Source organism: Spinacia oleracea, chromosome 1 (genome assembly GCF_020520425.1).
Source record: "Spinacia oleracea cultivar Varoflay chromosome 1, BTI_SOV_V1, whole genome shotgun sequence".
Lineage (NCBI taxonomy): Eukaryota > Viridiplantae > Streptophyta > Magnoliopsida > Caryophyllales > Amaranthaceae > Spinacia > Spinacia oleracea.
Window position 1 is genome coordinate 130358462 of NC_079487.1, and position 22316 is coordinate 130380777.

At 33.9% G+C, this 22316-nt stretch overlaps 3 protein-coding genes across 5 annotated transcripts; 1 reads left to right on the forward strand and 2 right to left on the reverse strand.

Moving 5' to 3' along the window:
• Nucleotides 1-466: 466 nt before the first annotated feature.
• On the reverse strand, nucleotides 467-6732 carry LOC110803571 (uncharacterized). 3 transcript variants are annotated; one of them, XM_022009107.2, is made up of 11 exons: nucleotides 6396-6732; nucleotides 5937-6032; nucleotides 5418-5494; nucleotides 4857-4936; nucleotides 4678-4738; nucleotides 3967-4034; nucleotides 3783-3864; nucleotides 2845-2934; nucleotides 2605-2682; nucleotides 1287-1406; nucleotides 467-949 (listed from the first exon to the last, which is right to left on the reverse strand). In XM_022009107.2, the coding sequence occupies exons 2-11, from the start codon at nucleotides 6028-6030 to the stop codon at nucleotides 746-748; spliced, it is 954 nt and encodes a 317-aa protein (XP_021864799.2). In that variant the 5' UTR covers nucleotides 6031-6032; nucleotides 6396-6732; the 3' UTR covers nucleotides 467-745. The 3 variants fall into 3 exon arrangements, with proteins under 3 accessions (XP_021864799.2, XP_021864791.2, XP_056684445.1); XM_022009099.2 differs by having other exon boundaries at nucleotides 6441-6731; XM_056828467.1 differs by lacking the exon at nucleotides 6396-6732 and having other exon boundaries at nucleotides 5937-6143.
• An 8659-nt stretch (nucleotides 6733-15391) lies between these two features.
• LOC110803592 (uncharacterized) lies at nucleotides 15392-17200 on the forward strand. Its single transcript, XM_022009124.2, has 3 exons — nucleotides 15392-16473; nucleotides 16570-16791; nucleotides 16878-17200. Exons 1-3 carry the CDS (start codon nucleotides 16110-16112, stop codon nucleotides 16994-16996), a joined length of 705 nt encoding a protein of 234 aa, XP_021864816.1. The 5' UTR covers nucleotides 15392-16109; the 3' UTR covers nucleotides 16997-17200.
• A 208-nt stretch (nucleotides 17201-17408) lies between these two features.
• LOC110803586 (uncharacterized) lies at nucleotides 17409-22245 on the reverse strand. Its single transcript, XM_022009118.2, has 7 exons — nucleotides 22107-22245; nucleotides 21497-21617; nucleotides 20791-20939; nucleotides 20369-20476; nucleotides 20100-20219; nucleotides 17987-18160; nucleotides 17409-17832 (listed from the first exon to the last, which is right to left on the reverse strand). Exons 1-7 carry the CDS (start codon nucleotides 22176-22178, stop codon nucleotides 17704-17706), a joined length of 873 nt encoding a protein of 290 aa, XP_021864810.1. The 5' UTR covers nucleotides 22179-22245; the 3' UTR covers nucleotides 17409-17703.
• Nucleotides 22246-22316: the final 71 nt, after the last annotated feature.

Below are 22316 nucleotides of genomic sequence, written 5' to 3' on the forward strand. Positions count from 1 at the left end.
ATTTGTGTTCTACTACGTACTTGGTATTATTTAATAAATGAACTGAGCTAATCTGGATTCGGGACGAGTTATGGGTGGATAAGTTCAGTCCCCTCCCAATTGTTGTTATGGGGCAATGAACACGGGTCTTTCCTACCAAGTTCAGCCCCAATCACCACCGAACCAATCGACAAAAGCTTATTTAATTTGTGTTCTACTACGTACTTGGTATTATTTAATAAATGAACTGAGCTAATCTGGATTCGGGACGAGTTATGGGTGGATAAGTTCAGTCCCCTCCCAATTGTTGTTATGGGGCAATGAACACGGGTCTTTCCTACCCAGTTCAGCCCCATTCACCACCGAACCAACAGACAAAAGCTTATTTAATTTGTGTTCTACTACGTACTCCCTCTGTCCCTTAATACTCGACCTGTTTTGACCGTACACGCTTGCCAATGCTCAACTTTGACCATCGATTTCTTTAACTACATATTATAAAACTTAATTAATTATAAATGTTCATGTTAATAAATACGGAGTAGATAGTAATACAAGTAGTCAACTGATAATGCATTCCTGCTGTACAATGTAAGTAACACCACAAACTGAATGCAAGAGAAGCTGCCAAATGATTAGAACTCTTAGAAGGTTTCTGCACAAAGAAGCTTAACCTTTCTTTGCGCGATTCTGGAAATAGACATGAACAAGCTTGTGATAATTCATTCTTGGTTACACAACCTATGCCACAATGGTCACATTTTGATCATCCTTCATTGAGTGCCATTTCAGCAGAGAGTAATCCAAAAAAAGGATTGGTTAATGCGGATTGCAATGCAAATAAAGCTGAATTTAGCGTTTCCATGTCAATCTTCTCCAGTGGAAGATACAAGAACTGCCCCCTCCTCTTCCTCTCAAACCCACAAATTTCCAGAAATCTGACACCTCCAATCAGACTGCCAACTCGTTCCTGTCGGGTGTTTTTAGAAAAAAGGGAGCACTGTTATAAAGATTACATATGAATTACAAGAACAAAAATTTCCATTGAAGATGTACTACTAAATTTCTAAGCTTCTACAACTTATTTACCTTTTCCTTTACATGTACCATTTCCATTGAAGATGTATGTATACCTTCCAATGTCATGCATTTATCCTCTAGGTAATATGGGAGTGTGTTCTCAGCAGAAAACCAAAAGACAACCTTCTATAGTTCTTATGTCATGTTGAGTTAAATTTCCCTAGGCATTCTGAAAGAGTGAAAGTTCCAAAAAGTCCTCCTTATAATATCAAACATTAAGTGCATACCTGGAAAACTGGGTTACTGAGCGGTATATTCCTGAATTTTTCCATGTCAGGATTCTTTGTGACATTCCTAATGTATATTTGGAGAGTTTGGAAAGCCTTCCTTACTCTGGTGTCCTCATCCTATGACCATTAAAGAAAGAAAAGAACAGCGGTTTATGTTTTTAAATATGAAGGGAAATATCATGAAAAAGTGTAATATGATTCATTTTCAGTAATCACAGCTTCAAAACTCAACAAAACTTATCAAGAAATATTGTAGTTTTAAATGAAATTCTTCAAGATAATCAATACCAAGAGATATTAAACAATCAAATGATATACTTGATCTAGCATGATGTGTAAACATGAATATTCCGACCTGAAAATGTACCACCTCTTCCATAGAGTAGTATTTCTGGTTGTGAAAGAGGGATAAGCTGCACAGTTAAAGAAGTGGCACTTGATGGAGCTTACATGAGGGGAACAATTTAGCTTCGATTTTCTCTTGACTAACTACTTCTTCAATCTGATTTATCGACTCTAATAAGCAATTTAGTTTTCGGAACAAATTTAATTGGCTATTACTTCTATTTTTCATTCAAGTTTCTACTCAAAAGGGTACTTTTGGTGGTTTTCTGGTCAGTTTAAAAGAAATTTAACTGGTAATGAAATCCTCAAAACTGAGCAAGGTGCTTTTTACTGGAAGTCCAGAAGCTTCAGCAAACATCTAAAGTCAAGTGACATCAATATTTAACATAGTTCCTTGCTTCAGGGATATGTTACAACGCACATTAACCTAGAGCTACTTTACCAAGCTTGTTTCCCAACTCTGCCCTGCCTCTCTACAACAACAAAGCCTTAGTCCCAAAATGATTTGGGGTCGGCTAACATGAATCTGCCCTGCCTCTCTGAGCTCTCTCTAACTAAAATTTTCAAACCTCATTAGGCACACACGATTCCACCATGGGGAACTATTAATACTTCCCCTGAATACAGTTAACGAGAAAAGGTCAACCATGATCATACTAAAACCCTGTTATTTCAAGGTCATTTATGATCATATAGTTTTCCAGAACCATTCAAAGAAAATCATAACCACTTTTCATAATTTCATATTACATATCGGGCCCTGAATCTGAAATAACAATATGTCATGGTATAAATGAAGTCATGAATAGAAGAACTTCATCTTGTAGGAAGTGAGAAGTTAATTCCAAATTGTTAAATTTTGTACTTTTACAACTCCTTTTGGATGAGAGGTGAAGGGAGGGTTTAGGAAATTACTCAGATGATCCTGCTTCTAACACTATATATGAATTTTGAAAACCATGCAACTAACCTTATGGCAGCGCCTTAGACTTCGTAAACACTCACATAGAAGCTCCACCTTTTTAGTAGATTTGACAGGCTTTGAGACCTAAATTGAAATCAGTAAAGAAATATTTTAAATTACATGCAGATGATAAAAAAAATATAGCAGTCCTTCATAAAGCATTAAGGTAACTCTAGGACAAAGCCTACAAAATATTAGCAATTTCCTAATTAGCATTCCTCTCCAGTTGAGAGAGAGAGAGCAAACCTCAGCAGACATTTTTTGTACCACATGACATGGAGGTTGCACTGATGAAGGAACTACAGGCAGCATTCCAAGTCTTGACCTTCTTTCCGCCTGTAAATCTTACCAATAACAATGTACTCATAAATTCTCATGACTAGACACTATTTGCAATATAAAACTCCACTAACTAGTTATAATGTTATAGCAACGAAGCCTTTAGGATAAATACCAAAACTGTAAAGATCATTGAAACTGAAGTGCGTTTTTTTTTTTTTTTTTTTTTTTTTTTAACTTTCAAGTAAAAATCCAGAAGAACTGAAGCCGTTCGAGAGAAATACAAACTTATTATTATTCAGAAATAAAATGAAATACATCTTTTTAACGATTCCTGTACGGAGAGATGGTGGCGCAGATTGGTAATTAGCAGTGCCTTTTCAAGTCTGGCAGGCTGGCAACAGACCAAGTGAATTACTTGTTTGTCTAACTCAAAACAAGAAGTCTGTATCCAGGAGAATATTTAATTAGACATATTCGCTTGTTAAAAGCCAGTCACATCAGTTCAGATAAGGTTATTTCAAGAACAGGTTAATACCCTCTTCCCCTCGTCATGGTTACAAAACTGATTAACCTTTACCTCATCAAACTCTAACAAAAGCAACTATAGAGTCATCACAGGCATTTTCCATACAACAAACATGAAGTAAAATAAAAGTTTGCAAGTCAATAACTTCAGATATCACTTGCGAACTTACTAATTCAACATATCCTCTCAAAGGACAAATGCGAATAAATCATCATAAATAAAAGGTGTCAGAATCAGATGCAATTGTTTGTGGAGTCCACGTGATCGAGGCAGCCTAATAGAAAAGAAGAATGACGGTAATGGTACGACTTAATCAAGCTGAATTTAGCAACCAGTATAAGACAAAACAGAAAGCAGGCAGGAATCAGACAAAGACCTTATCTGCTTCTAACTTTTGACGTATCCTCTCCCTTGCTTTTCTTTCCTCCTCCTTTTCTACTTCACGTGAAGCTATCATTCTATTGAAGCAAAGAATGTCAGAGACTCACACAGACAGTCATCAAGATAGTAGGCACAAGCAGAATGTTCAAAAACCAACTACTGAGTAGCTTACAAGATACCTTTTTCTTGCAATTTCTTCTACAGTTTTCTTTGCTTCTAAAATTCTCTTCCCATCTTGAATCCTCTCCTGCAGCATACATTTAAATTTACATGATAACAAATAGAACATTTCACTGTAAGTAGAAACTCTGGCAGTCACTGACATACTAAAAGAACATAACGACTTCCCCTTTGTATGCAAAATCCAATGCAGTTAACAGCTAATTTCGTGGTCTAGTGTCTTTACCTAAAATGTTAGTATTGTTTTGCATCCCTTTTGTAAGTTTAAGAATTTTCTAACACTTCTCATGCATTTTCGTCCATAAAATGATTAGGTGATTAGGCAAGCAATAACTTTTATCTACTAGTCATTAGGTAACATGACGACATTCAAAAGATACACCTATGTAGATCAGAATATGCACAGAGCATTAGGATTGCATAGTACTGAAGGTAAATTATCCAGTTTCAGCATGATCCTCAAGGATTAGAAATAGACTGCAACGAGCTACAAGAACATGCTTCTTCTTAAAAACGGTAGTTCAATATGAGTCAGCTCCATAGTTACTTTGAAGCCAACTTATGAAAATGACTTTTTTTGGGGGCATTAAAATTTCATAAAGTTCTTTAGGAAGGAAATAGAGGATATGAAAATGTACTACACAAGGACTAAACTGAATATCAAGCTGTGACACTGTCAATGAGGATTACATAAATAACAAGATAAGTACCTTTTCCCTTTCTCTTTCCAGTTCCTTCTCTTTGTCTTTTCTCAATTGGTTGGCTCCGATCCTTAAGTAGAAACAAAAAAGTAATGGTAATGAAAACTGTTTTTTACCACATGAATAAACTCCTTGTTATTACAACTTCGAAGAAGAATTAATATTAACAGAGGGAATTAATTAACCACCTCAGTTTTTGGGCCTTGATCTTCACTTCTTCAGTGATAGCAAATGGTTTAGCAGCATCCAAATCAATGTCTACTGGTACCTGGGTGCACGTGAGCTGTTACTATTAAATGGTTGAAAGCAGAATTATACAAAGTATCACTTACTTCAATATCTGGCCTAAAGTTTAGATATTTCAAGCAGAATACACATGTTCTACTAAAAGACATCCTTTCAGTTAATTGAACTTGTTCTGTTATTCTTCGTTATAATTTTCTATAATGAAAAATATGATTTTAGTGGATTTTCTTCTATCCTTGAACATATATTTCTTCATGAATGTGATATGGATCACTTGTAACTTTGCAGAGGATAAGCTTTGGGGATCTGGGGTTCTTTTGGTACCAGACACGAGATAGGTCCCTCAAAGAACATGGCGTTTTTCTAATACAAAAGTACAGAACATACCAATCTGATCAACCTATCAAACGTAATGAATTAAAATTAAGGAAATTCATCCTGAAGCAAACATTACAGATTTACGATCAGTCAGCAACTGACATAAAAATGATATCATATCATACCAGAGGAATCTGGTCAATATCTGAGTCATTCTCATGATCAACTATCCAATTTATAGCATCTTCCAGAGAAGTATTGCCTGCGAAAAAGAAATTGATAAGACAAATAGCTAACTTCCAGAAATGTGATGTTGAAGTAAACAACTACCCACATAACTCCTGGTTCATCCCTCAAAAAAAACAATATCAACCCACTTTAGCAGGCAATCACCAAATGTAACAAGAGCAAAAAACATCACTATAATATACAAAATTAAAAACGACAATGAGAAAACAGAAACAAAGGGTAATTGGTAAGAACATGATGGAAAGTGGCAACCATGCAGCTTTACTAGCAAGCTTGATGAGACCTAGTTCTACAAAAGCATAACTCTAAACAGAAATTATTGAACAAAAAGGCGACTTGATCATATACAAAGTATAAAATTTATCTGAAATTGCTGAAAAGTGAATACTTCACTGGCATGGCTAAATTTTCTCCCTATAGAAAGTGGCAAAATTGTAAAAGAATAACCAATTCACCAGAATAATGAAGCGCCCGAATTCCACAAGCTACTGAAAATCCCATTTCTTCCAGTTGTTCAAGCACTCTCTTGTCTACTTCAGGAACAGCCATTTCTGAAACATACAAAAAAACATCTCCCATGAGATCAACATCTTGTTATTCTTAAGCACGAAATTTCGACATGCTCAATCAGATAAAATCACAATGCACATAACAATTGAATTAATAAACCCTGGATAAAAATCATATGCTTCAGCTGATAACAATAACATAAATGTGAACCCTCAACCAATTATCACGAGAATAGCCAATATCGAATTCAGCAAAAAGAACAGCCAGATTAATCAAAAAATTAAGATACCCTTTTATTCGCAAGATCAATTTTAACCCAATCATGATAAAATCAAAAATTGAACTAAAATACTCTACATAAATTACAATTTTTTAAAATCCAACTCATTTCGATCAAAACTAACCATATTTCCTAGAAATATAATGATTTCAGAACTTAAATTATGTACCAATTCAGACAGAAGCGAATTCTGATAAATGAGGATAAGGGAAAATTGCAGCATTTTGTGTGAATTGATTGACAAGGGTTTATAAGGGAGAAGAGGGTGGAGATGAAGAAATTGATGGCGTTTTGGTGAGGAATTCAGAAGATTGGCAATTTGAGAGATTCCTCAAGCTAAAAAAAAATTGTTGTTAAAGAATCGAATAGAAAAACCCAGGATTACTGCTTCATCATCTTCTTTCTCCACAGTTTTCGATTCCAAATTTATAGGTTTGGGTTAACTGTGGGCGGTACGGTTCGAATTTGAATTTTGGGGTGGTTGGAAAGAGTAAACATGTCTGCAGGTCCCTAAACTTTGTTAAAAGAAGCAGTTAAGTCCCTCAAGTTTCAAAAGGAGCAGTTTAGTCCCTGCTTTTGGATGGAATCAGCTAATTTGGTTAACACCGTTTCCTTTTCTGTTAAATTCAATTAAATAATAATAAAACTACTTTAAAAAAAGGAAAATTAATTTACACATGTATAAATGAAAGAAAACAACTGATTTTGATTACTTTTTAGCCTTTTCAACTTACTTAGCTTTTTCACATGGCTTTTTCACATTTAACGTTTCATTCCTTCAGCTTCCCTTTTTAGGTTCTACCAACTTTCATAAGTGTTAGATCGATTATCTTAATTTACTGCACTTAATTTACTGCAAAATTATTTATTCATAACCGTTCTACTAACTTAGTTTACTTGTTTACACCTGTCACTTAATTTACTGCAAAATTATAAGTTGATCCACGATTATACTTCATTATTATATTAAAGTCATAATTAATCTTTTATTAGTCAAACTGGCCGGCATAATGTTTATCAATATTTCATCTATTATTGGATTGAATTGTTATACTACATATTTATGGATTACGAATGCTGGATACATCATTTACAGTATCTCTTCACCAGCGCAAATAGGTCGGCATTTCCTTTGGTTTAGTACAATAAACAACTTTTTTAATGGAAAACTACAGCTTAGCTTCCAAAACAGTGTCGATTATTATCTTTATTGGTTAAAACATAAATAAGGTCTCACTGATTAGACCCCTAATTCTTACACTGGGTTTTATTAGGAATTAATTTACGAGTTAGTTTTACGCTTTTACTCCGTATTCTTGCCATAGAATTCCTAGCAATTGATGCCTAGGCAGATTCGGACCCGAAATCTCCAAAGAGCAGTCATCCTCTGTTAGTTGCTCCTCAACAATCCTCAATACCCTCAAACTAACCGAGTCAATCATTAGCTTATCAAAACCACCTTCATTCTCTCACCTCCAATGTCTCCAATACAGGACACCCACCCAAAACACTAGAAATCAATTCCTCGTTCATTTTTGTTTTGGATACGCTCAGTAGCTTCAATGAATTCCCATTAATTATTCCCTCACTGGCAAATTTACAGCAACACGTAACAAATTCCACCAAATGATCAATCTATTTGTTTTGGGGGGGATTAGATCTATGTTTTTCTCTTTCTCGGAATTAATCAAGATCAAATATTTTAGCATCCCTTTTAATATATTTTGTTAATTTTTATTGTAGATGTATATAAAGAACCCACCTTTTTCAATCCCAAAACCATGTAACCATCTTTCAAATTTCAAGCTAAAACATGGGTTAAATTGCTCTGTTATGATGAAATGTGTAGGGTGAAAAAGCAAATGAAAAGGCTATAAGGAAGTTGAAAAAGCTAAGTCAAAATCAAAAGAAGCTATTTTAAATCATTTATACACATGTAAATTGAATTCCCTTTATTTAAAAACAGTTTTATTATTATTATTTAATTGAACTTAACGGAAAATGTAACGGTGTTAATAAAAATAGCTTATTCCATCCACTTTGAGGGACTAAACTGCTCCTTTTGAAACTTGAGGGACTTAACTGCTCCTTTTGGCAAAGTTTAGGGACCTCCAGACCTGTTTACTCTGGTTGGAAACCTCATTCCCCGTACACTCGGGCCGACTCTGCCACTCGGGTGTACAATGCAATCAGTATCAGTAATTCAGTAGTACACTAGTATAGCACCCCGTGCGATGCACGGTTTACTAATTAAATACGAAGTACTTGTACTAAATTTTAAAAAATAAAAATTTAATTTAATTTAATTAGAAGTAGTAGACACGGTACGTTAATAAATTAATCATTTATCTGCTATAGATTATATATTGTTGGTTACGGAAAACAAACTATCTAAAGGATTTATTTGTTACTCCGTATAAGTTAACTCTTGAGAAAAATTGCGTCCAGTCCGTCCACCTAAAATATCCTTCTTTTTTTTTTGAGGAGAAAATGTCCTTACTTTTATTATTACTGTTTTCAATTTAACATTTTCATGTAAGTCGAAGTATCTTATAAATTATTTTACAGGTTATTGAATTTTGAAACACGCATACCTTACATTTAAGTACAGTGTCTATTACATCAAACATGGTTCTAGACAATATTTTACGTCGTTTGCTTTCTTCAATTTTACCCCTTTATATTGAATAGGATGTTAAGCTACCCATGAAGAGAATAAAAATCAACATAATCGCCTTAATTTTATATGTTAGGATGGTTATCTAATAAAATCTAAGGAACTTGCAATTTATCCAAGAATTACTCTTGATCGACTCCATTTCGTGTTCTTATTATCTCAGTCCAAAATGTATTACAATTTCGCATTCTTTGAGCTCGATCTTAAGATAACTTTGAGCCATATTTTCTTGTCAAACGCCTGATAAATTATCAAGATGAATTAATAAGTATTTTTTTATGTTCAACATTGTGTCTTTTAAATCTACAATTTGATATTCCTTTCAAGTAAACTAAAATGTTAATAAATCGTGAAAGTAAAGTAAAAATATGTAATCTCATCTCGCCCTTTATCCATGTGCGTGTATAAATACAAAATAGTTACCGACTCACCACCCACTTAGATATTTATACTCCGACCTGAAAAAATAGAACTCAAATATCCACTAAATTTCCGCCTTACCCGTCCCACCGCTCATCTTAACCACAATTTAAATTTCAATTAATTATCTATTTCATGTTTACCTTTTAATTTATCCTTTTAATTTATCCTTCAAATTCAGAATAAAATAATACTTTTTTGGTAAAATTAAGAAGATCGAAAAAATAAAAATGGACTATAAGTCATAGTATTGGGTGAGGCAAAAAAATTATAACCTCGACACCAAAATTTGCATATCACCATGAAATACATAATTTGACACGAATATGATAAAATTACATTTTGAAAGTACTTATAATGTTTTTTCGAGATTGTCGTTAATTATGTTTATTGGCACTTATTTTTATATATCACTGATAATAACTTATTTTAGAGAACGTCCATTCTTACTCCTTAAGTTCTATACCACCCTCTTTGCCATAATTTGTATAATTTTATCCCTAGCTATATAATCACTCCACCCATCACCAATAATTCACCATACATATCTCAGTATTATTATGCCAATTGCCAAGTCTCCCTCCTACCAGACTCAATTCAAACCATCGGATGATGATAAAGGTCGCAATGTTGTCGCAATTTTATGTGTCAGAATTTAATCTGTACATACAGGCGCCACGTAGGCTATGAGTCATCATAATATTTTTACTATCAATGCAATATTTTTACTATAAAAATATATAAATAAGGTAGTCGACATAAAGAAGGAAACAAATTAGAATATTAAGATTTTTCTACCTTTTTTTGAAACATGTATAATAGTATATATAAGTCAAAAAATTTAGTTTCCAGCATGCCATGTCATCATTGTGATACGGCTTAAAGGTCGCATGTTGCGACCTTTATCATTTTCGCAAACCATTATTCAACAGTTTCATGCATCCCCGGACAACTAATGCACATCAAATCTCTTAGATAAATTCTTACAAGATTAGTTAGATAAAGCCAAACGCATATAATACATCCGTTCCTGAAAGTTCTTTATGCTTTTTGTTTTAGACTATTTATGAAAATGTTTATACTCTACTTGATTCTAGTTTTGACATATTAATTTTAAATTTGTACTCTCATTTATCCCACCACAACATGCAACTTGTAATATTTTAGCATGAGATTCCATTCGAACTTACTCACTCACAATACCTTAATAATAATAATATTTCTAACATTTTATAGCCTCTAATTTCTCCACTTGTTACCCCCACCATCACATGCCGACATGCTCATCAAAATTACTTTATTATGCAAATAGTAAGAGTAAACATCTTTCCGCAACGGAGGTAGTACGATTTTTCATTCATGTATTTCTTTTATAACCCCGTGCTTACCTACTTTAAGAAAAAAATCGAGTTACTGACCTTAATAGCGGGGTAAGTTGATTTAGCAATGTATGTATATTAGAAGATAAATTTTATCAGTCTTGCATCAATTTGCTTGTGTTATACTCTGTACTACCTTCCTTTTAAATGATATTTACATTTTTCTTTTTAGTCCATTTCATAATTTTATTTATATTGTTTTAAAATAATATTAAAAAATACGGACTATTTATTTTAAAAAAAATATTTTAATTTAGGTAGTCCCTTTTAAATGTTATTTATGTATATATTTTTTAACTATTTTTGGGCATGCACGCTTACTACCTTACCCCGCTTACCCCAAAACATTTACAATTTTCCACTCACTTGCTCTCTTTTTTTTCTTCGCTCATACACCCTTTTATATATCTCTCTTATTTTATCCATATTTTATTACATGCACCCACATTTTCTTATACGCTAATTTATTTTTAAAATATTTATGCAAAATGTAATTGAAAATATCATTATGAAATGAAGGTAGTAGTAAATAGATGGATAATTACATAAAATATTTGTCCTTCTCTTTAATTAAATATGCATAATTATGTTCTTTAATTTAAATAGTTGAAGATAGAATTATTTATTTAATACTCCGTATAAGATATTAGATATGAGATTATGTTACATTAGTATGGTAAAGTTGCGTTAATAATATTGTTGCTAAAAACCTAGTGATGTTCTAAGATCGCTAAATATCTTTATTATGCATTATATTAATAGGGTAAAATAGTATTGTATATTGCCATACTTCGTATTATTTAAATAGTAATACAACTTGCTGACAAAATAAGGTAAAATTAGAATTCAAATTTTCCTTTCCATAATATTGTTATTAAACGTTCCATGATCGGTAAATATTCTAATTAGGCGTTAGATTAGTATGGTTAATTTTATAAATTATATTATTTATTTTATATGAAAAGAAGGCGAATGATAGAGTGAAATTTGTCACCACCATATTAATTTCCTCTATTTTAGTATATTATACGATAGATAGAAAATCCTGATATTATGACTTTATCAAATCAATTGACTAAAGTGACATATCCTATATACGACAATGTTAAGTAATTAGGTTGTTAATTTTATTTGTTTCCTTATGCAAACATATTAGTACTTATTTTTAAGCAATGACATAATAAATAAGATAGCCTTATTTCCATACATTAAATAATTACATAAGTTAATTCGAATAAATATGGAAGGGCAAAATAGCGATTTCTTTTTAATGAGAGTGTGACATGTGTCAGATGTGGTTCCGGGTTATTTATTGATAGATATATAGATAGTTATAAAGTGTGTCGTAAATGTCTTGTATAGATAGTTATGATGTGTGTCGTAGATATCTTATACATGACGGACTATTGGTTTATTTGGTAAAAAAATTGTAAAAACTTATGTCAATTATATTCACATGCAAGACTATGTTACATTTTCATTGACATATATACAAGAATTATTTTAAGCATCCCAAATTACGTACGTACTATACATATATCAATTTATTCAACAAAATATTGGCCAAACTACTAATAATATTTTGAAATTATACATGCAATTGACTTTAAGTTAAGTTGTCGTTAATACATTATTTATATGCCTATCGCTTAATTCTACTCATAAATAAATAAAATAAATATCTTAAAATAATAGTTGACCAATTGTCGTTAATACACATTCACCAATTGCGTGGATATCTTACTTTTTTTTATGACCATCGTTTTATTTATGCTATTATTAAATTGCTTAATTTAAAGCTCTAAATTTTTACCGTGCTAATATTAAATGAAATATTCACACGCATAGAATCTTTTGGTTTGGAAAATATATGCACATGTAATAAAAATTATTAAATTAACTAAGTAATTCAGTTCATTTATTTAGGGGAAGAAAAAAGAGCGGGAAAAATATCAATGTGAGAGCGCCATGTGTCAGTTTTGCTTTTAGGCCACTCTTTTAGTATATTTATATAGATATCATATCTAAATTGAAATACAGCAATGTATATATAGAATAAAATACAATTAAAAAAAATAGTTATGTATTATGCAAAATGTAAAGATATTCATGTTATATATAAATAAAATCAATAGTATATTTAGTTAATCCGTATATGCATAGTTTCCTTAATTTCACTTAGAAAATCTAATATTAGGAAGTCCATAAAAGATTTTTATTTAATAGAGATAGTTAGAAAAATATTTATTTTAATTATTTATATTAAAAGAGAGGCAAATCAATGAGTGACACTTGTCATCACCACATTGATTTCCTCTCTTTTAGTATAATATATAGATAGATAGATGGTGCCATGGTGGTGTAGTGTGATTCAATATGGCCGTGGCCCGTGGGCAGCATCGGGCTATGTTTCGTGCCTTAAGCTTAAATGGGCTCAACCCATATCAATCTCACTTATTTTGTGTCGCCGCGTCGGAAATTTAAAAAAGGCGGTCCAGACACAACCCAAACCCACGTACCACACGTGCCCTTGAGTCAAGCCGTCTCCTGCTTATTTCGAAATTGTAACCTGAGCCAACATAGGACTCACAAATTCATGCTCATGTCGGATCATGCTTTTTTCGTACATGTAACGTATAGAACTTTTTTCGTGTTGGGCCATCCCAACCTAGTGCCATATTTAATCGTGGATAAGTGATGATCTATCAAAATATGGTTTATGCACCCGGGTGCACAATGCTCACTGTGCACCTTGTTTTTAAATGAACATATAGTTCAAATACAAAGAACATATTGTTCATACCCAAAGAACATATAATTCAATTCCATAGAACATATAGTTTAAATATTTCACTAGTACATGTACATTGAAATCATTTTCAATGTTCTTTAGATTTTCAATAAATGTTCAACAGGGTGCACAATGAGCAATGAGCACTATGCATTCGAGTGTATAATCCAAATTACGATGATCTATGGGAATTATAAGAGCGAATTTGTGAAAATTAACTAAAATTACATGTTTTGTACTTGAACCATGCCCAAAATCGTGTTGACACATAATTTTTTTATTTTTTTTTTGATAAAATGTTGACACATAATTAACTCAAATCAAATGAGGTTGGAATTGATTTACTTGACTATATCGAGATTTACAGGACCTAGCACATTGTTAGTATGTACCTGACACATTAATTTACAGGATCTAAATAAATCAAAAATACGACCCCTCTTAAAAGTGCACTCGTAACTCATATTAAAATACGGATGAGGAACTTTGTCCTCCTTTCAACCATCTCATTTGAATTGAGCTTTAAAAAGTAAATAAAAATTGAATAGCTCTACCAAAAACTCTTCGACTAGTGAGGCAGTAACCCAGACTAACACTTGCCACTAAAATGCCGACCTAGCCAATGGATCACCCAGTACAACTCAACCCAACCCAACCCATGAACTACCCAAACCCTCTTCCTAATTTTACATTCCCAAACCCGGTTTTCAACCCGTGAAAAAGTAGTTAGATATATATATAAGTTGTTACTACTATTAGTTGTTACTACGTACTACTTTGTGTATTATTATTCTCTCTTCTCTCTTCTCAATCCCTTGTTCTTAAAATGTTAAATAGAAGACTTTTCTTCGTTTGATTACTCAGAGAATGCGCAAAAGACACTCTTCAGGATTATGTGAAGAAAAAAAATGTAGGGAGTTAAGTAAAAAAGATAAAAGGTAAACCGAAACTGAACCGATTGCATGCATTTGTTTTCATTTCTGTTTCAATTTCATTTCTTGAATTCGACCCCGATTTCTTTTCATTTGTTTTGGATAATTTCCGTTTCTTGAACTTTTGGGTATAAGTTCTCATGCATATTCTTGTGTAAAATTTGAAATCGAAGGAGTATTCGTACTATTTTGTAGTTCTTCTTTAGGTGAGCTTTTAGGCGATTCCTCAAATTCTTTGTATTCACAACCTGGAGGTGCTTATTCCTAAAATTGCAACCTGAGCCAACTCAGGACCCACAAATTCATGCTCGTATCGTATCATGCTTTTTTCATACATGTACAGTGTCATGCTTTTTTCGTGATGGACCATCTCTTTTTAGTGTCATCTTTAATCGTGGATAGTGATGGCCTATGGAGAAAATAAGAGCAAAATTTGTGGAAGTTAACTAAAATTATGTTTTGTACTCGAACCATGCCAAAAATCTTGTTGACACATAATTAACCCAAATCATATGAGGTCGGTATTGATTTACTTAACTATATCCATATTTACAGGACCTGAGTACCTGGCACATTGTTAGTATATACTTTGACACATTTTTAGATTTACAGGACCTGAATACCGACACTTTATTAGCATATACCAGACATATTTTTAGATTTACGAGTCCTAAATAAACCAAAAATACGACACCTCTTAAAAAGTGCACTCGTAACTCATATTAAAAAATATGGATGGAGTAACTTTGTCCTAATTTCAGCCATCTATCTGAATCGAGCGTGACTAAAAAAACTCTTTGCCCAGTGAGGCAGTGACCCAGACTGACACTTGCTACTAAAATGCCGACCCAACCAGTTGATCACCCAATACACAGCCAAATACAACTCAACCCAACCCTAATAGAGATTTGAGTACGCACGCGAAAGTTTTGATGGACCTCAATTATATAACAAAATTGCATTTTTATCATTGATTACAATAATAAGAATTGTATAACTATATTTGTGAGAGTCCATGTCTCTCACTTATATCTTTGGTAGAACCTTTTGTGGGAGCTCTCTTGATTGACTCATCCCTAAACTTATGCAAATACAACCTATTTATAGTTGTTCAATATATGTCATCTTCATTCTCTAGAATTTTCTACTTCTTCACTGACTAGATTTTTCTAGACACTTAGATATTTTTCTAAGTAAGTTCTAGACATTATTTTGGCTAAATTTTTCTACACACTTTACTACTAGATTTTTAAAAAGTACATTATACATTTAGATTAACATTTTAACAAACCCGTGAACTACCCTAACCCCCTTCTTAATTTTACATTCCAAACATAGTCTCAAACCCAGTTTCCAACTCGTGAACCACCCTGTACATGACCGGGTTGACTCATGACCTAGCTGAAGCGGGTCACCCCACCCGGTAGCCAAAAGCCAACTCTACTCGCGACTGTTGCCAGTTGCCACCGCTTAATCCGGAAGACGGAAGTCGAAGTTTGTAGAAGAATTGAAGAAAAAAACACATATGCTTAGAACAGGGAGGAGCTTTCTAGATATTTAGCCGTTACGTCTTCGAAATTTGCAAACCCCATCCATCTCTCACCTCTGACCAAATCATCTTCCTCACTTCCAATCAAAGATGGAAGAACAGCATATTACCCAGAAAAGAAGAAAGATACATGAAATCAACAACAACAATAACAGTGAATCATCATTAACAAGGAGGATAAAGATGTTTTGTCCAGCAGCATCAAAGGTAGCAGAAATCATGGCGTGGGAAGACCAGAGATTGGATTTAGGCAAAATTGCTCGAGTTTTCGGGCTCGAACCCGAGACCTTGAAGCTCAATGGACACTTCATTAGTAGAGGTGTAGACCTAATTGCTTCCTCTGTTACATGGAGGTCGCTTCTTTCTTTCTTCTGTTCTAAGGGTTTGTCTACTGGAACTGATTCTTCCGATGCTCTCGTCGTCGATGGAAAGCTCTTCAACTCTGGCATTAAGAGTATGTCTACCTTCTCTCACTTTGTTGAGGTTACTTGTATGATTATTGTTAAAATCAGGTGTTTTTTGATGTAATTAAATGTTTGTTGTTTGCCAGGAGGACGTGATTCGGGACCTGTAGTTGAGAATGGAGTGAATTGTGTAAATTTACAAGAGGAAGGTGGAGGAACTGGGCGAATCAATAAGAAGTTGAAGGAGAATCAGATGGATAAATTTGGTGACAGTATTGCATTGAAAAGGAAAATTTGTCTGGAAAATGTTAGTCCCTTGATAAAGAGAAACAGAGTTAATGGAAGCTACTCAGACGAATTCTCTATAGGTATAAAAATGTGATGAACCCGTTACATGTCTCGTAGTACATTGATTTACTCAGAATCTGAAGAATCGATGCACATTCTTATGCAGGTCATGAAGAAAGTGAGTATAGCATCAGCAAGCTACGTTGTGGCTACCAGTTGCGCGATACTGTGAAGAGAACAAGGGAAGATGAAGTCGTAGCATCATCCTGTAAGAGAGCACGATGAATTGAGCATCATCTTTGTAAATAGAAGGGAAACACAAACAGTCTGCAAATATCCTTCTCTTAGATTTTCTTGGTAGCAGAATGTTTTTTTTTACCTCCATGTGTGTTGAAGGAGAAAAGTACCTGACAAAACTGCAAGTCTCAAAGAAAAGAAACACTATAATGTTTAAGAATACATGGAAGTTGTATCTGCAGCTTAAATCAATTGCTTCTGGTAATTTCAACTCTTATACAGTATCTTCCCTGACAAAGACTAAGCTCACAGCATAAAATGCTACGTAAAATTGCTAAATTCCACATGGGTTGAACTGAAAGCGCCTAGGATTGTTCATGGACAAACGAACTGTATGAAACTTGGATGGTACTCTGTAACAATTTAAAACGTCAAGGCAAAGAAACTGATTTCACCAACATCATAAAGCAAGTTCTGAAATCAAACTCAAGAGATGTTGTTCCTTATTCATTGACCAGATGAGCTAAAACGAATTACAGCTTCAAGAAAAACCACATGATGTTCTAAGTAATGCATGCTCGCAGTTCAACCAGGGTGGTTGACACAACTACACGTATATTTCATCCTAAGCTAAAGAGAAAAGGGTTAAATATGAAAATAAATCTCATTTCTAGCTGCAAAATTGTCTGATGGTTGAAGCCTCGTGAAAAGATATGGCTACAATCATATCAAGTGATTGGGATGTGCATAGAAAATCAACTCGTTACCATATCCTTGCTTCCTTCTCGTTTGATTGGGGTGTGCATCCGCTCAACTATCCGATTCACTGCCCCACGAGACATAACCAAAGTGTCGTGTTGCAAGATGCTGTACACATTCAGACCCTGAAATAAAAACAAATGGCTCAACAGTGTGCACAAGAAAGGTTTTTTAATATACCAAAAAATGTGCAGCTAAATCACAAGACTTCAAATTAACTTTTTGAAGGCTAGAAGGAGAGAAAAGACTTGGTAGAAAAGATAGAATGTTGTAACTTACAATTGAAGGCAACACATTAACATAATGTATGTTCTGTGTAGCCAACTTCAACTTTTCATTAATAGGACCATCATCAACCAACAGCAATTTCTTTGAATCGTCCAGCCCATTGACCCAATGAACAATGTTTTTGGTTTTGTGAGTAGGGACCTCCAGATCATCAAAAATCACAAGCTGTGCATAACTAAACTAATTAATGCAGATTTTCTAAATAGTGAATCATAAATGACCAACTCAATATGGCCAATGAAAGAAAATACTTATAGCTTACTAACTGAGAATAGCAGTGGAGATAATAATACTTTATCTAACAAAACTCATATTTCAGCCAATGTAGAAAAATATACGAAAAGAACTTCCACAAGAAACACCCTGTACTTGTACGTAACTGAAAAGATGTCCCCTTTCATATCTAAATTTGTGCACCTACCACGGCTACCCCTAAACTTTATACTGTGTTCCGCGAGTGCAAAAAAAAACATCAGTATAGTTTGACACAAACTAACAGCAACAACTTTTATTGTTTTTTAACCACTATGCTCATTTGACCCTAATTCTACTATTATGTACTGCGAAAATACAGCACAATGTAGTTACACAATAAAGAAAAGGGTTATACAGATCAAGTTGCTCAAGCCTTTCCGAACTAAATTGTACATGCAAGCAATTTTACACACTTTATTTGATCAGATAGGTGAGAACCTTCAGCTATCAGCAGGACCTAAAGCACTTGTGAAGCAGTGGAACACTCTACCCCACCTCACCCCCCAAAAAACTATCAACTAAGATATGTACTTCCTCCGTTTTTTAATACTTGCAACGTTTGAGATTTTTACACTATTTTACATATTTTACGTTGACAATTGTTTGTGATTTATACGTAAGATAAAACAGTCATGTGGGATCTTGTTAGATTCGTTTTAATGTGTATTTTTAAAATATTAACTTTTTATATTTTTTGCTTAAAAAGAATTGAAGATAATAATGAGGAAAATTTGTCATAAAGGACCTTTTAAAACACAAAAATTGTGAGAAAGGACCTTTTAAAAAAAAAGTTGTGAAAGAAGGCCCAATTGGGTTTTTTTTTGTTGTGAATAAGGACCATAAGCCATATTCCGGTGGTCAATGACTGTTTTCCGGCGTTGACCATCACGTGACATGCACGTGTCTTAAATTTTTACAATTTTTTTTAAAAAGTTTCCCTCCATGTTTCCCCCACCCCCCACCTAACTTATTCAGATCTTAAAAAAAAAACCGATTCTTGAAATTAGGTAACACTAAGAACACTAATTTCAAGAACCAAAAAATTGGAGAAATTTGAGGGAAAAAATTAGGGCTTTTAGTGTTATCTCGTACGAAAAGGACTGGCAAGCAATTGGGTTGCGCGAATTTAGTTGATTTCAACTGGGGAGAAGAAATTCGTGGTTGGAAGGAAGAAGAAAATGGTGGAGGAGCAGCAGAGTAGGAGAGAGAAAATCGATTTTTTTTTTAAGATTTGAATAAGTTAGTTGAGGGTGGGGAAAACTTGGAGGGAAACTTTTAAAAAAAAATTGTTATACACGTGCGTGTCACGTGATGGTCAACGCCGGAAAACCTTCGTTGACCACCGGAATATGGCTTATGGTCCTTATTCACAACAAAAAAATTCAATTGGGCCTTCTTTCACAACTTTTTTTTTAAAAGGTCCTTTCTCACAATTTTTGTGTTTTAAAAGGTCATTTCTGACAAATTTTCCTAATAATGATCAAAGTTGTGCATTGGCATGCGTGAAAGTGATCAACGTTGCAAGTAAAAATAAACGGAGGAAGTATAAGATATCACCATATTATCTGCCTTGAAAAATAAACACTAGGTGATAAAGAAAAGGCAAAAAATTCATTCATCAAAACCTGTAATGAAATTCACATACTAGTAGCATTACATTAAGAAAAAGACCAGCCTAATTCTTAAGGCATCTCCAAGGTTGGATACAAAATATTTGAGATTCAAAAGATGGATTGATGGAAGGACAATTTGTTACATCCTTTTAGGCACTATAATATTGCATGGTCTTAAATCCATGAGCATCTATATGTGTTGGATGCATGTTGTGAGAGAAGGAGAGAAGTCATACCTTCCCTTCTGTGGCACGTGCTGATAATGCAATCTTCAAGCCCAAACGCCGAACCATTTTGTTTAGCTTAAAGGCATGACTCCGTGGTTTAGGACCATGCATGGTAGAACCTCCTCTCATCTGTCATTTCCCATAGGATTTGACAAATTATTTTATATCACTGAACCGCTGAGGGCTCTGACTACTGGAGTAATAAGTAATTTTTACATGGTCAAAGTCAAAAGCAAAAACTTCAGCAAAGTGGATTGATTAGAAGAATATTCCATTACATGACAACTACGTTTTGATCCCTGCCTTGCTCTACCAGTACCCTTCTGCGGATGCGGCTTTCTCCCAGTTCCACTTACTTCACTGATTGTTTTAGTGGAATGGGTTCCCTGAAATCCATACATGAAATACTTTATTAGGATAATTATTGTGTAACAAGATCATAAGAGAAGGGATCCATACCGAGAGGTAAAAGTAACATCTCAAGTGAGCTGCACTCATATTAACTTCCCTAATACGTAACCATTATAAAATCTAGGACCACGGACATCAGGTGCAAAAAACAACACAAGCGAGTAAGTGACCTTCGCCCTTAAATAAAAAAAAAAACTGATCTTTGAATCCGTTTAAATTTTATTTTATTCATTCTTCATTCTCATCTGGGGGTAGTCATCCAACTTCCAAGTACAAAAAATATAATCACCTGTTGACGCTTGGCAAGCTGCCATCTCACAACTCTATGCACAATGTCTTTCCTGATTGGTACATCAAACACATCCCCAGCTAATGCCATAAGTCCCTTATCTTCAAAATGAAAATTCGTCACAGGGATTACCAGATCCTGGTACACTCCTATACACAAACAACACAATAAATCAGCAACAACAGAAAGAATTCATTCTTCTGAACTCCAAACAAGATTTCTAATGGTTACAGCTAGTATTGCAAATGGTTCACGAGACCAAAAAACTCAAAACTCAAGAGTCAAGATAACGCCCCACATCAATTTTACCCTTTGATCACACTCTTGTCTTTACATTAGACGCACATTGAGGAACCATATATAACCAGATTAAAACATAAAACAGGATATCCATATCGCAACCTCACAAGTTTCAAGCTACAATTATCTGACTCGGCTACCAGAGTCGACACATCCAGGTGTCAGACTAATGGACTATGCCATTCTATGAAGGGTTAGCTGGTTTTAGTCCCAAATGAAGGTTAAGTGTCTATCCATACAAGAATTCGAAATGGGCATTCAAAATGAAATGGAAAGTCCAAGTTAACATAGGTTTCAAGGTGACAAAATTACCATGACAATTTCTAAGCCTATTCCACTAGTTGAATAATCACAAGTGCTATCCTAATAAACATTGCAAAGATGATTTTTCTGCAAATCCACATACCTTGAGTATGATCTGCAATCGACACAGACTTCTTGGGCATAAGCAAATTAGATGGGATTTCACCATTACTTGAATATGGTGTCACAGTGGTTGTTGAAAGCAGTCGACTATATGAAACCGCCTACTTAATCAAAACCCAGAAAATTAATACACATTCATAAAGTAAAACTATTCAAGAAAAATGTGTTCTTTGATCTATAATTTTTTTTTTTTAAACAGAAACTCCATCAAGTTGCTACCAATGATTTTCGAAAAATCCTTATTTTGATACATATAAAGCAAAACATAGATTAAAAAACTGAGCATTTCCCCCCAACTTTTCGTCTAATCAATCGTTTTCCACAAATTTAACAAATAAAACCCAGAACTATTTCAAAAAATCACAACCTAGAATCAGAAACTGGACATTTTTTCCCCAGTTTCTCGTCAAACTATTAATTTCCCACACATTTTATCTAACTTAACCAAAAATCCATAATTAATTCGAACAATTAGGGTCAAATTAGTGCCTTAAATCCTTGTCATTTCGCTTTACCATTAATTCCAATAATTTTGGGGAAATAATAATTAGACGACACGGGGAAATCGAAGGAGGAGAGAGAAATCTTACGGGGGAAGGAAGATGAGCATGATGAGGGCGGATCAAGTGGTGATGGAGGGCAGCCAAGATCCTCTTCGCCATGGAGAACACTCTCAGGGCTACTTCGCTTGCCTGGGGTTTTGTGTTGGGTAAAAGGAGTTTAATGAGGAAATAGAAGAATGGTATAACAAAAGGGTTGCGCGCACAAGGTGTACAATAAATTTATTGTACATTAAGATA

Bases quoted from the DNA above. Each gene is read 5' to 3' on its own strand.
- LOC110803586 (XM_022009118.2), bottom strand. From the start codon at position 22,178: ATGGCGAAGAGGATCTTGGCTGCCCTCCATCACCACTTGATCCGCCCT. The intron at 21,618-22,106 runs GTAAGATTTCTC...TTGATTAAGTAG, and splicing joins ATGCTCATCTTCCTTCCCCC to GCGGTTTCATATAGTCGACT. The intron at 20,940-21,496 runs GTATGTGGATTT...GTTTGTGTATAG, and splicing joins GATTGCAGATCATACTCAAG to GAGTGTACCAGGATCTGGTA.
- LOC110803571 (XM_056828467.1), bottom strand. From the start codon at position 6,060: ATGGGAGATGTTTTTTTGTATGTTTCAGAAATGGCTGTTCCTGAAGTA. The intron at 4,937-5,417 runs GTATGATATGAT...ACGTGCACCCAG, and splicing joins ATATTGACCAGATTCCTCTG to GTACCAGTAGACATTGATTT. The intron at 3,865-3,966 runs GTATCTTGTAAG...TTGCTTCAATAG, and splicing joins GAAGAAATTGCAAGAAAAAG to AATGATAGCTTCACGTGAAG.
- LOC110803592 (XM_022009124.2), top strand. From the start codon at position 16,110: ATGGAAGAACAGCATATTACCCAGAAAAGAAGAAAGATACATGAAATC. The intron at 16,474-16,569 runs GTATGTCTACCT...GTTGTTTGCCAG, and splicing joins CTTCAACTCTGGCATTAAGA to GAGGACGTGATTCGGGACCT. The intron at 16,792-16,877 runs GTATAAAAATGT...ATTCTTATGCAG, and splicing joins CTCAGACGAATTCTCTATAG to GTCATGAAGAAAGTGAGTAT.